Below are 14,317 nucleotides of genomic sequence, written 5' to 3'. Positions count from 1 at the left end.
ATTGGGTTATGTTTTGTGGGGTTTTTTTATTTTTTCCCCAAAAAATTGTGTTTGAAAAGCTGCTGCGCAAATACTGTGTGACATAAAAAATTGCAAAACCCACTAATTTCTTCTCTAGGGTCTCTGATTTAAAAATATATGTTTGGGGGTTCTAAATAATTTTGTAGCAAAAAATACTATTACATGTAAACAAAAAAGTGCCAGAAAAGGCTTGGTATGGAAGTGGATATGCTACAACAGGTTTCACATGGTCATAAGACCATGAAATACATATATAAAATTATGACATTGTAATTCAGCAAAACATTATAGTGGTGGAACGATGCCCAGAAAAATCTTTCTGTGATAGCTTCTATTCTGCATCACATTTTGCTTTTGGAAATTCATGCGACAAGGGAGTATGTTCATATCTGGAGAGATAATCTCTCTGAAAAATTCAATTGCTGCTGTTTCCTGACCATGTCTTATGCTCTGTTTCAGGCTAGTGTTTGGGGAGATGGCAAATGCAATGTTTCTCTTTGCAGACGCATACTTGTGAAACTTCAGTAAGAAAAGCAAGTGTCACAGTCCTTATGTCTGCTTTAGGCTGCCCATTTTCCCTGCCTCTTGAATCCAGAGTATCAGCAGGATTTAATCTACAGTGAGTCCAGGCTGAACTATGATTTTATACAATATATTGCAACAAGATATCAGAAGCCAAAGCAGCATCTAGGTGTACTCTTCAGCCAGGAATTAATCTATAATTTCACTTTACACATTTAATTATTAGGTTTAACCCCTTTTTGTCTTCAGTAAACCATGCATGTCCGATGCCACGGAAACATTAATCCATATTCCTAGGAACCCACATTATCACCAGTATTTGATTAACAAATAGCAATCACTCTGATTTGTTCCTAATAATGTGATCATAATGGTAGCCAATCACAGTGACCCATGACAGCCAGTTGAGGATCTTAAAGTGAAATTCAGACCATTTTTGTACATTTTTTTGAATGATAATGTTCTGTTTGCATTCAACCTGACCCATACATTTTTCAAAATATGGTTCTTCTGAGAAAGATTTTGCTAAAGTTAGAGATAACATGACTAAATGGTATATGTAATAGTGATGATATAACAAAAGTTAAACTTTGAACTGCAAATTAAAAAAATAAATAAAACACTGAAACCTCAGATCTGGCAGGTGAAGACAGGGGATGGCTACTACAAAACAAATTGTGTGTGCAGTTTGGGTGCACCATATACATCTTTGTTTAAACACTTGACCTCCAGAGGATTTATGCCCCTTCCTGACCTGGCCATATTTTGCTTTACAGTGCTGTGTTACTTTAACTGACAATTGCGCAGTCATGCAATGCTGCACCCAAATGGAAGTTACATCCTTTTTTCCCACACATAGAGCTTTCTTTTGGCGGCATTTGATTGCCTCAGTGTTTTTAATTTTTTGCTCTATAAGCAAAGAAAGACCGACAATTTTGACTTTTTGTTATTAAACATGTCCAGTAAAAAAAAATAATAAAAAAAATAAATAAAATTTATAAATTTAGGCCTAAATGTATCCTGCTACAAGTCTTTGCAAAAACAAAATCCCAATACGTGTAAATTAATTGGTTTACATGAAAGGTATAGAGTTTACAAGTGGCAGTATATATATTGGAATTTTTTTTTTTTTTACTCGTAATGGCAGTGATCAGCGACTTATAGAGGGACTGTGGCGGGCATTCTGACACTGGGGGAACTGACTAAATGTCACTGACATCCCCAGTGACACCAATACAGTGACCAGTGCTAATAAAAAGCACAGACACTGTACTAATGGCACTGAGCAGGAAGGGGTTAACATTTGGGGCGATCAAAGGGTTAACTGTGTGCTGTGTGCTGTTTTACTATGGGGCCGTGTCCGGGTGCTTCACTGTAAGCACACTGCTTTGCATGGTGTGTGCTTTCCACAGGAGCTGACAGGGGAGAGATCTGTATTGTTTACATACAGGTCTCTCCCCATTCGGAAATACTCGGAGATCGACGGGTGTCTGCAGGGAATCACCGGCCGGGACCCGGTGATTGACAGCCGAGGCCATGAATGGCGGTGCGCCCCCTACCTGGAATTGCAAAATCATACATACATGATTTTGCACACCCATGCTGCCCTGTAGCAGTATTTCTGCTATAGGGTGGCGTGGAAGCGGTTACAAACAGGGGATTAGTTTGCGCACATTAGCAAATACATGTGTGAGCCTCTGGTAAGTTGAGCTGTGAATTTTTCTCTGTTGTTTGACATGCATCGCCCTTCCATGTGCTCCTTGCTGCAAAGGCCAGTTATCGATTAGGGCAGTTGCCGTTTGTTTGTACTTGCCTTTAAAATGGGAATAATTGATTTCACAGATTCTGATACATTTGACTTCAGTGGGGTTTGGATTTGGCATTTGCGATATGTTTGTTGAACATCCTGCTAACAGAACCCAGGTATAATAGGCCCATCTGATAAACTTGATAGGCAGTCAAATGGCCAACTGAAGGAATTCACATATTAGGTATTGGTGCTAATTTCAAGGCCCCTAATAAGAAGTAATGAATTCAGAAAAATCTATTTGCCTAGCCCCTTGGCCCCAGTGCCTCCTGGCCCTTTAAGGATTTTCTGATGCTGGGAGGCAGAGTGGGGTTTAGGGTCATGTGACTGCCATGATTGGCTGTCACAGTGGTCACATAATTAGAAAGCTCCAGATCACAAGTAGCGATCGGTAGCTTTCTGTGAGGTGCCAGTAACTGTGCCAGAAGCACGCAGTGCGCTTGCTCTTGGAACATTTGTGTTTACATCAAGTACACAAATATGCGGCCTCTCGGCGGGAAGGCCCAGCCACTGAGAGGCCGTATATTTGTGTAACACTGGTGCCAAGGAGTTAAGAAAATTGTATACATTGAGGCATGGTGGCAAACATATTGAAAAATAGATTTTAAGCTTACATACACTTTAAAATATTAACATATTTGGTATACATTACTCGTCATGCTCCCCCATATCTCTTCCCTGCTAGCCTTCATTTAGTAGGTGTAAATATACATCTATGGACCATGATACTCACTAAGTAAAGGTGGCAACCAGTTGACATTGACTTCACAATGAGAGTCCAGAAAAGTTAACACTTCTCCTTTAGCAACAGATGCTCCCAACAGTCGAGTACGGATTAGTCCCTCTCGTTTCTTAGTGCGTACAATCCTCACTTTTGAATAGTATGACATATATTCCTCCAATTTTTCCTTGAGATGCTCTGCAGAAAGGGAAGACAGTAAACATCAGCTGGTTAAAAATTATTAATTTTACAACAAAGAACATTTTCAACCTATCATTCCCAAATCTATCAAATTTATCATTGCATATGGAATATCTGTACCTTAATATAAGTACCAGTACAGCCTCCATCTATGAGGTTATTGTTGTTTTTCCCTGACTGGAACAGGCTAGATTAATTTTTGAATGCTACTTGAATATTTCTAGAATTCCACAGATTACAATCTTGGAAATGGTTGGATAATACATTGCAATCCATTATGTACTTTTCTGACTTATTAATTCCTTTTGGACGTTTCCAAATTTTGCAGTATCACAGCCTGGACTTATAAAACTACAGTTACAGTTGTGGGTATTTAGGGGTAAGCCTTTGCTACCTTAGCACATATGAAACATAAAATGTTCATTCTTCTTGGCAAAATTGCTTTTTCAGTCTGTATAGGGATCATTGATAACCAGAAACGTTCAACCTTCCCACATGTTCTTAATTAGATTGAGGTCTTGACTTTGAAATGTAGGTCCTTAGTTTCAAAGTATAACAGTGGCCAGCATATATACATTTAAATATTGTTATGCTTCCTGCAGATACCTCCAATATTCTAATATCTATTGCAAACACAAAACAGGTGCCCTGGAAGGAGAGGGAAGAAGTCATAGACCCCAATTGGATGACCTCCATATTTCTTTTGTTAATTTAGCCTGCATATCTTCTACTGTGATTTCATCATATACTTTATTTATTAAGGCATGGCATTTAACTTTGAAAAGTGGCCTATTGTCTAAGGTTGTAGTGCCTTAGAGCCCCCATACTATTCTTAAAAAATTTACTGGCAAACACCACTGGCACTTATTGATACATCTGAAAAATAATAGAATAAATGAACTGTTAAGTACATCCAGGAGTTGTCAACCTAATCACAACTTCACTGTCTATTATTTCTAATGCTTATAAAATAATGTAATAGTATTGTATCACATGTAAATATGCAAATAATGCTGTCACTAGAATGATGGATCTCTGTATGATAATACATATTTTTTACCAGTTAGCATTTATCATATGTCATACTGAACAAGGACATAGTTCCATGGTTCTTTTACTTACATTACACTACTGTTTTTAATAATCTAGACATGTTTGGAAAAAAAAAAAAAAATGCACAGCAATCCATAGCAACCAATCAAATTTCAAAGTAAAGACGTTAGATAAGTATATTTTCTGATTAGTAACAAATAATTAGTGGACTTTGCATGTTATGGTGTGATTGCTACAGTATTTAACACTTCAGAAAGCAACTTTTTGTCCTAAGATTTGCACCAAATTCCTTTATTTTCTATATTGGCCTGTAATAGAATGCACTAGCTATAGCAAAATAGTTGATCTTTCCACAGTAAGATTAGATATTTAGGTGATATCCCTGTTGGCAAGAGTCATAGTACATCCAATTAGACCTATTTCTTTGTTTGCTAAACAGGTGTTCCTTTGTCATTGGATAGAATTGCCAACTAATTTTAAAAGTTTGATTACTGAGTTAAGGATGTTGCTTTATATGCTGTGTAGTTGTATCAATAAAATATAATAAAATACTATATATGAGACGTGATTCTTGTAAGCTACTATGGTGTATCTTATAAAAAAATATATATTAAGTGAATATATAAACAAATACAGTAAGTTAATATTTTGAACTGAGTGGAGCATATACAAAGATAAAATACATATTAAATAAACTAGTGTGTAAAATATTAAAATAAATATTTAAATAAATGAGGGTAGAGGAGAGATCGGGGACTGGGCACTTATGCATATGGAGAGAAAAATCTGAAGGGAGTGAAGAGACCCCCTAGTGGGAAGAGGGATAACTCCATCCATCCATCCGCCTCCAGGAAATAGGTCTCTAAGAAGTAGTGAGACCCCCTGCTGGGAAAAGGGAAACACCTCACTCATCCATCCATCCATCCGGGAAACAGGGATACATTTATGTACTCATCTCTGAGTCCAATTAAAGGGAAACAAGCTTTTTTGACCTCACTTAATGGTTTGGTCATATACGTCAGGTGAGAGCACAACTGGTGAAGGAGCACATACGTTAAAGATTGGTGGACTATACGATGCCTATTTTTATTACATTATTGAAAGACACATCACAGTCACAGAATTTTTAAAGACAAGCACGCAGCATCAGTATGATTGCAATATCATGCTGCTAAATTAATGTTCGACTCACTCGCGTTATTTTATTAATATATTTAATTTATATATATATATATATATGTTCATATTTCACATTATATTTATTTAGATTTAGATTTTTTGTCAGTGGAGCGCAACACCTTGTATTTTGATTCATAATAAAATACTGTCCATGGTCCTGAAACGCTGGCATACTATAACACTGCTCTTAGCATTTTATCAGCATTGTACACCAAACAAACAGGCTACCAAACAAATTAGAGCACCAGAAGAAGTTATACTGTATCTTTCATACACCTTACAGTCTCACCCTCATTTTGTGTAGGGTGCTGTAGTGACTTGGTGTTCACCATACGATCATAAGAAATAAGGATCTTCACTGGCACAGCTTGGAATAGTAACATTGTTGTCCTTTGTTCATATAAAGCGACATACATCACAGGTCGAACCTCACAGGATCCCTTTTTTCAAGGCAAAATTCATACAATCATGCTTCTCAATGTGAATAGAGGAAAAGATGATCACTTGATCAAGGTATGCTGGTGGAGATTCCTATTTTCCAAGGACCAGATGAAGCTTACTGTTTTATTACTACCAACTTGAATAAACTTCAGTTTCAGTTGAGTACTCTCAGTGAATGCCTTTAAAAATCCAGAAACCCTCTTAAGACCTCAACCTAATGAACATGCCACCTAATTCTTCTACTGGCACCCCAGTAACTGGTGTAGACATGGAGGAAGGTTAACATGCAACTAACCTGCCCCTTCTGGGGGGTAGGTAAGTTGTTACCCTTCCTCGCTGAACATGTAAAGGTGTTCTGTAAACTTTACCAAGCCACAAGAAAACAATAATCCTCCCATAAGCCTGGTATTGGTATAGCAGGGTTCTGCACCCTTGCCCGACCTATACATTCTGCCTGAGTTGTTAGGAATAATAAAAAAATAAAGAATTGTTGATCTGTTGTTTTTCCCAAAGAATGGGCAGTTGATTTTAAACTCCCCACCTCAAACTTATAGATATCTTAGACAGGTTCTTCTTGAGGATAATTCCACACTATGACACCTACTTTAAAGCATCACATTTGTACCTTTTTATTCTTAGTTTAAAAAGTACGTGTGTTAATAATCAAGATGTGATGTTTACTGAAGCATGCCATTTTCTTTGTAATATCACAGTTTTTTAAAAACATTTTTTAAAGATTTTAGCGTCATATCACACTTTAAGAGTTATGCACCTAAGTTTGAAAGACTCCTTGTGAACTTAAAATGAACTCTGGCAAACTTAGCTTTTCCAAGGTTATAAAGAGATGGGTTTTGTTGCGTTTCTTCCTATTGCCAGGAAACCTTCATGCCATAATTATTTTATCCACTGTCTGAACTTGCATCTGTTCCTTTATATTATTTGTAATAATTGCATGCACAGTATACGTATAACTTATTTTAAATAGTAATATGAAATGTATCTTATTTATAGTCTTATAGCCAATAGGAAGGGTAACTTGAGTGCTTTATAAATGCCATTGCAAATGAATAACCAGTGAGTAGAATTTCAATTTCAAGGCTTTTAAGTCAAGAAGCAGGTTATGACTCATATGTTCATGGTTTATCTGCGGTAATATGTCTTAAGAAAGTATGTTGTGTATGCAAATAATATGGACAGGAATGTACATAAATATACTCGGCTGCGCATTTAATCTAGTTTAACATCATTTATGACCTTGCCTCTCAGTTTAAATACTAAATCTCTAGGAACAGTAGGTATTCACTGACCCTGCTAAAAATGTGTGTTCATTGACCCTGATGTATATTCATGTGTACATGAATACATAAGTGATAGAAATGGCACACATCCTTTAGAATATTTTTTACCTTGTTATGTTTCTTTAACCCTTAAAAATGCCATTAGTGCTTATCTGGCACAATTTGGGCCCTCCGGAGTTCCCTTTTCCCCCTCAGACTTAGAGTTCTAATTGCGGGATGATGAGTTATCTAAGCCCTTGTTCACTATTTATAAGTTTCTTCTCCCTGAAACTCATAAACTCCTAGATGTATGTCAAATTAAGTGGGAGGCAGTGGTCCCTGATCTGGATACAGAGGATTGGGAGGACGTTTGGGATGCTCCTTTCACCAGGCTAGTCTCAGCTCATGATACACTAAAGCACTTTAAAATCTAACACTACATATATATGACCCCAGCAAAAATTGGTAAGATTTTTGGAGCAGTCTCCTCCTCCTCCTGTTAGCGGTGTCCTGTGGATGGGGTTGATTTCCTGCATATATTCTGGGATTGTCCAGCTATACAGGGGTTTTTATGGGACGTTCTCAGGTGCATTCAAGCTGTTACCACTATACTGCTATGCCCTTTTGTGAGACATTGCCTGCTACATTTGGTAGATAACTTAGCTCCCACTAAAACTATATGCACACTGCTTAGCTTACATTTCTTCCATGCTGGGAAACTTATTGTTCTCTCATGGAAAAAAACAAATGCTCCCACTGTGGAGGCTTGGAAATCTCAGGTAAATACCATACTACCCCTATACAAGGCGGCATACCTTAATAGAGGTGCACTTCTCAAGTTTGACAAGGTTTGGGGTGGGTGGGTAGCATCCTCCCTCACTGTTTCAAATTGACCTATATTCTAATGGGTTTTTCTTCTACTGGGTTCTCTATTTTTTGTTTTTCCTTTATTCTTTCTGTCATGATACTTACTGTATACTGTTGCACTGCTCTGATTAAGCTTGCCTTTTTGCTTCTACAATGAAGTGTGAATTGCCCTCTTAATTCAACTCTATTTAGTGGAACATGGTGGGGTGCTCTTGTTTTGTATTCTGTGTGCCCATCCTTCTACAGGTACTTATTGGAACAATTGCAGGCACAGCTTTTGTTTTGGTTGTATATGATTTTTCATTTTTACGTTACTTGTCGCGGTTAGTGACTTGCTTTGAAATAATGTATAGAGACTATGATTTGGGATATGGTGCATCATTTCATGAGGCCCACAGTAGCATAGAGTAATACTTTTATTATTGTTCCTGGTTAGGGAGATTAATCATCTCTATTTGTCCTGCTAACCATAGTCACCAGGGCTGAAAGTGAGAGACGTTAGGTAAAATTCAAAATTGTGATTGTCTCTCAGTTTTAGTTGTCAAAGGGAAAAGAGGGGAAATCTTAAAATCGGGACACTTGTACTGGTGACAACTGTTGAAGAGGAGATTTATCACACTTTGGAGTGATTTGCTCTCACTTTTTGTTATGCCTACAGGATAGGAGTCAAAGAGGAATCTCTTGAATGGGACACAGATGTTGAAAACTCTCTACTCTATCTGCTTTAGATGTAATTTAAAGTGTTATTCTTAAGCAGTCAAATGATTTTACAGTAATGTAAATTTGTGAGACTCCACAGAAAAAAATAAATGCTTTTCATGACACATACAGTACATTTGTAACTCATTTTATTTTTTTTTTCTTTAGAATTCTTTATTTATGAAAGCCTATCTGTTTAAACTAAAGATAGCTACACTAGTGAAGCCCACCTCTTGCAACTTTACTGTGAGAAGGACATTTTGTCTCCCGTGTTAGCGGACTCAGTTCTTGAATGTCTCCCTCAACACTCAAACCTGAGCAAAGTGATTCTTTAGATCAACCGATTTCTGTTGATGAAGTCCTGAGAGCCATTAAAGCGTTAAAGTCCCATAAACATCCAGGCCCTGATGGGCTATCAGCATCCTATTATAAGAAATTTGTTGACTTCTTAGCTCTACTGTTAGCTAATTTTCTCCTTGACCAACATTCTTTTCACCCTGAGAATTACAGCTTTCATTGCCATGATACCCAAGGCTCACACTGACACTTCCACCTGGTCCAACTACAGACCAATTTCCCTACTTAAAGTGTTACTAAACCCACAACAGTAATATCAGTCTGTATATGCATTAAAGCATGCCTGTTATACTCATTCGGAACCTAAGGGATTAATCCTCTGCATTGTGTAATAAGGCTGTTTGATCCTGGCTTCTCTGCTCCTCCTCTTGTTCAAATGTCCACGTCTTATCTCCTGATAAGACAGACTGAACTGTAGCCATTCTGCACATGCTCAATTTAGTGTGTATTGCTAGTGAGGCTTTTTTTTTCCTTGGGATCAGCACTGTCCAGACAGGTCAGGGGTTTTGCATCCTCCTAGAGCAGAAAGAAAACTCCTCCTACAAGCTTTAACCTATGCTCTGCTAAACACTGATAGAAGTAACAAGGCTGATCTAACTGCTGATGAGAACATGTATTTAGCAGTTTATATTTACTAAAATAATTGCACTTCCGTGCAATTCTGTGTACTGTGGGAGACCAGATAGAGTGAATGCAGGGTCCTGGGTTTAGTAACACAATAACCTTGTTATTAAACTTTTAACCAAAATCCTGATGCTTTGACTGAATCTTATCATTGGCAGTTTAATATAGAATGATCAAGTATGCCTTATTCCAAGTTGGCAGGCAGCTTATAAAGTTTGTAGAGCCTCCCTATTAGCTTTTGCAGCACACCACTTCCTGCTTACTTTCTTTCCCTTGATGTATGTAAGGTCTTTGATATGTTATCCCCAACTTTCTAGAATGGATGATCTCTCTTTACTCAAAGCCCTAGGCCTACATTAAAAATGTGAGTTTTAAATCCGACAGATTCAACATAGCCAGGGGGACAAGACAGGTCTGCCCACTCTCCTCTTCTTTTTGAGCTTGCCATAGAGCTTCTAGCAGCTTTGATCCACTCTAATCCTGATATAAGAAGCATCGAGATGGCAGGCCATCAACATAAACTATGCTTATGCTGATGTTATTTCTCACTGCATCTCTCACCTCGACAACCAGCCTGTTCCGCACCCTAGTCCAATTCACGACTATCTCTGGCTTGGAGGTGAATCAGCAAAAGTATCAGACTCTGAATATAACCATTAATACCCACACCCCAGCTCAATTTCAATTCACTTTCACTTTCAAATGGATCACACATCATCTTTCTTATCTGGGTATTAAACTGATATCCCACCCCTCTGCACTATATCAGGCCAATTACCCTGGTACATGTATCCTGGATGGGAGATATATCTGCAATCAAGATGACCCTCCTACCAAAAATTCTTTATTTTTTTAGGGTACTACCGGCAGCATTACAGTCTCACTTTCTACGCATATTGCAACGTGGAGTCAACAATTATCTATGGGGGTCTACTAAATCCTCCTGATGAGTTCCACACTGCAAAGAGGTTTGGGCCTTCCAAATTTCATGAAATATTACCAGGCTGCCCAGTTAATACATACCACTCAATATCATATGATGAAGGAAGTGCCCCTGTAGATTACCCTAGAAGCTGTGGATTGTGACCCCCTAGCCATTGACAACCCTTGCGGGTATCTTGAAAATGTTCTACTGGAACCGCATATAAGGATGATTTCAATGCAAAGTGGATGATGTTCTGGTATTGTTCCACCATGAATGATCAACGTAAGCTGATTTTCCACTTCTGGAGATGAAATGGTTTATAGTTGCCAGGTGGAGAGATCAGCAGAGAATACATCTGGGAGAGTGCATGGAGTAGGAGGCGGGAGTCACAGCAAAGTTAATGGACATTGATAAACTGATTTTATTTTTATTTTAGGCTCTTGCAGTATAATTAGTTTTATATTTTGATTAAAGCATTTCTAAATCCAAAAACAACATTATTTTTTCATTGCAGCTTGTAGTTTACCAAACCTTAGATGAGGTGGCTGCATTCATTTTCTTTCTTAGGCTTTGTTCCTTTTATTTTCACCTAGTGATCCAGCCAGTAACACACTTCTTGTCTTAGGGTGGTTACATTCAGTCCTCCACTGTGGAAGAACAATGTTGCCACCTTCAAACAGCCAAACTGTCTACCTGATGAGAAGGTAGGGTGTGACGGACAAATATATTTCAATGGACCTAGCATAACTTCTAACAAATTAAAGTCTCCAGCTAACACTTTTTAGGCAGTTACAGAAACAGTGTGGTCAATTTACTAAAACTGGTATAGCCGTGCATGGTATCTAATCAAATTCTAACACACACTTCTTCAATTAAGCTTTGACAAAAAACTTGGAAACTGGTTCCTATGCAGAGCTGCACCAGATGTTGCACTCTAAATGCAATAAAATCATCCCCTATGAATTCCCTAGCATGCACCAAAAATTCCTTCCTGACTCCAGACTCTTCACATACAGAGAGAGAAGGATTGAAATTATTACCACCTACACATCTCAGGAAATGTGTGATAGTATTTATACATTACAATTTAGGTTTTACTCAACTAGCAGTAATTGTCTATTTTTCAAATTTTACATGATAGGATCTCTTTTAGGTTGACGTCATGTGTAATCACTCTTCCCTCAAATCATACCACATTTAAACAGGGCGAGAGAACTGAGCACTTTCTTTGAACATTTTTGCTTCTTAAACTTGAATGTGAAATATTGTCCTTCGCTATCATTTTAAAAAAGAAATTCTCTGAAGGAAATTATCAAGTGACATGCAAAATATCAAGTGGAATGGGACGCAATGGCCTTTAAATCTCTAGGAGACCACACGTTGAAGTCATTTATTAGCACGGAGCTCTATTCAGGCTAGTTCCGTGTGACTATAAAATATTAGACTATGATGGCTACATTTATAATCCACAATATTACATAAATTTTACTTGCAGCAGGGCAGACCTTAGGGAGTCGTCAGTATTTAAATTTTACACCAAGCAATAAATGGAACACCTTAGATATAGAGAAGTCAGCAATCCTGTCACCAGGAATAAGAGGCTGCCCAATTTGTGATTCAGAAAGAAAATATATTATTGGCTCCCTCACACTGAAGATTAGATAAGGCTGTAAATCAGAGATTTGATGTGTGCCAAGCGCCTTACTGGGCAGGAGTTGGCCCAGGATGTGACAAACAAGCCTTGTGAAGAAGTGATCCTTGCCTAAATGCTGTCAGTGTTTTGATGATAAAAGGCACAGTGGTGCTCCCTTTCACTGATAACCCATAAAGCATTACTCTATCGGATTCGTAATAGTTAATACAGCTCCCTTTATCCAGCTTCAGGTTTGAATATTTATTTCTGGAAACTGGCATGCAAGATACTGATCATTTGTCCTTATCAAGCTAAAAATATACAGTGCCTTGGGATGATAACATTCCTACTTTTTGCACAAACTATAAAAGCTAAGAAATATTATTTGCATACTAGGCTGTTATTTTGAACAACAAGATATTTAAAGTAGAACTATGGCCTCCCAAAAAACAACATTTATAGCCCAAGTATGGCTAAAATATAAAAAAACAGAAAAACCACCACAAGAAACATAACTTACAGTAAGATGCGTCCCTTGTGCTGCTTGCTTTTCTGTTCATAGAAATCTTCCTCGGTTCTAACAGGCTCTAAGAATGGAGGAAAGGTCTGCCCCTCAATTCATAGATCCTGTTTCATGTAAACAAGTTGTAGTATGGTTTCTATGAATGGAGTAGCTGGGTGGAAAGGGGGAGCATAGCCAGGTTCTGTTGACAGTCCCTTAGTTGTACTAACCCCTGCTGCTGAGTTGGAAAATTATGGATGGGGGGCAGGAACAGAGGAACATTTCTACATGGAAAGGAGAAATCAGCACAAATGACACATCCTACTAACTGTAAGTTAGGTCCCTTGTACTGATTTTTCAGTTTTTTTAATTGTCTTTTTATTTTAGCTATTTTAGCTGTCTTTTTATTTTAGACTTTAATTAGAAGTGCATCCACAGTTCTTTCTTAGCCCCCTGTAAAGGTTCACAAATTCTTTTTGAGCTTGCTAATTAAGTCTTCCTGTCCTGAATGCAGCTTCCTGTCATGGTGGGACAAAGCTGTAGCACTGCTACTGAATTCAAATCAGCATTGTCTCTCATGTTGGCTGTGGCTGCAAGTACAATAGGATGACAAGAAGTTTCAGGGGGTGGCTTTCACCATTGTTACTGTCAATTCATAAGCCTATAGCTTGTCCATTTGCAGCTGGCCACACCCAGTCCTGCTTAGGGTTTAGCTTAAAGTATGGATCAAACACACGTTCCGGCCAAACCTTAGCTGTTCAGGAATTTGGACTAACCCCTGAACTACTAATGACATTGTGAGCTCTATTAACTTACTTGGCTGGAAATCCCCGACCCTTCAGGTCTGGTAAGGGCTTTAACAGAGAACCCTAGGAAAAAAATTATGAGTTCTCCCAAAGACCACACCAGACCATTATCCAATCATGCAGCCTGGCAGGCTAGTAAAGGGAAGGGGTTAAGCATGCAACCCCCACTCCTGGATTGTACCAGGGTGCATGCCTCAACATGTGGGATGCACCTTGCTGATAATGACAAGAGCCTCTTCTACAGAACCCCAGCTTGGTGACTGGGGGGGTCTGGGGCAGGGAGCTTATCAGAATCTAGATGCCCCTTTAACTAAAAGTGGGCACTCAGCTATCGCCCCCCCTCTTCCCAAAATTGCTAGTATGTACCATTTACTTCCTCTCTCAGCTGCATAGGAGACAGTTTTTATTTGCCAAGTCCTTTGCACCATGAATTATTCTATATAATCTAACACAGGGTTTCTCAACCAGGGTTCCATGGAACCCTACAGTTTCTCCAGAGTTTGCTAGGGGTTCCTTGAGCAATTAGCAATGTCTGCCTATCAGATAAGTTCCCACTGACACCATTGATATTTTTAGCTATCTGTAAGGGGATAATTCTTCTCAATGACCACCAGTGTAAGTAGCAATCTTTCCACTGACCATCACACTGATGTATCATGAGTTGTAGTTAAAGAAATTTTTA

At 38.3% G+C, this 14,317-nt stretch overlaps 1 protein-coding gene across 1 annotated transcript in view; it reads right to left on the bottom strand.

The window, feature by feature from the left end:
• The window catches only part of GALNTL6 (polypeptide N-acetylgalactosaminyltransferase like 6), a 1,522,699-nt gene that overhangs the window by 430,996 nt on the left and 1,077,386 nt on the right, over positions 1-14,317 (bottom strand). The window contains exon 5 of the mRNA XM_089684035.1: positions 3,084-3,269. Within this exon, the coding sequence (XP_089540161.1) occupies positions 3,084-3,269 (186 nt within the window). The remainder of the gene's footprint in view (positions 1-3,083; positions 3,270-14,317) is intronic.

The sequence above is a fragment of the Staurois parvus genome, unplaced genomic scaffold (assembly GCF_062004578.1).
Source record: "Staurois parvus isolate SC_StPar_1 unplaced genomic scaffold, SC_StPar_1.0 ptg000334l, whole genome shotgun sequence".
NCBI lineage: Eukaryota > Metazoa > Chordata > Amphibia > Anura > Ranidae > Staurois > Staurois parvus.
Note: the sequence above shows the minus strand (reverse complement) of the source record. Positions and strands in the feature narration are given on the sequence as shown.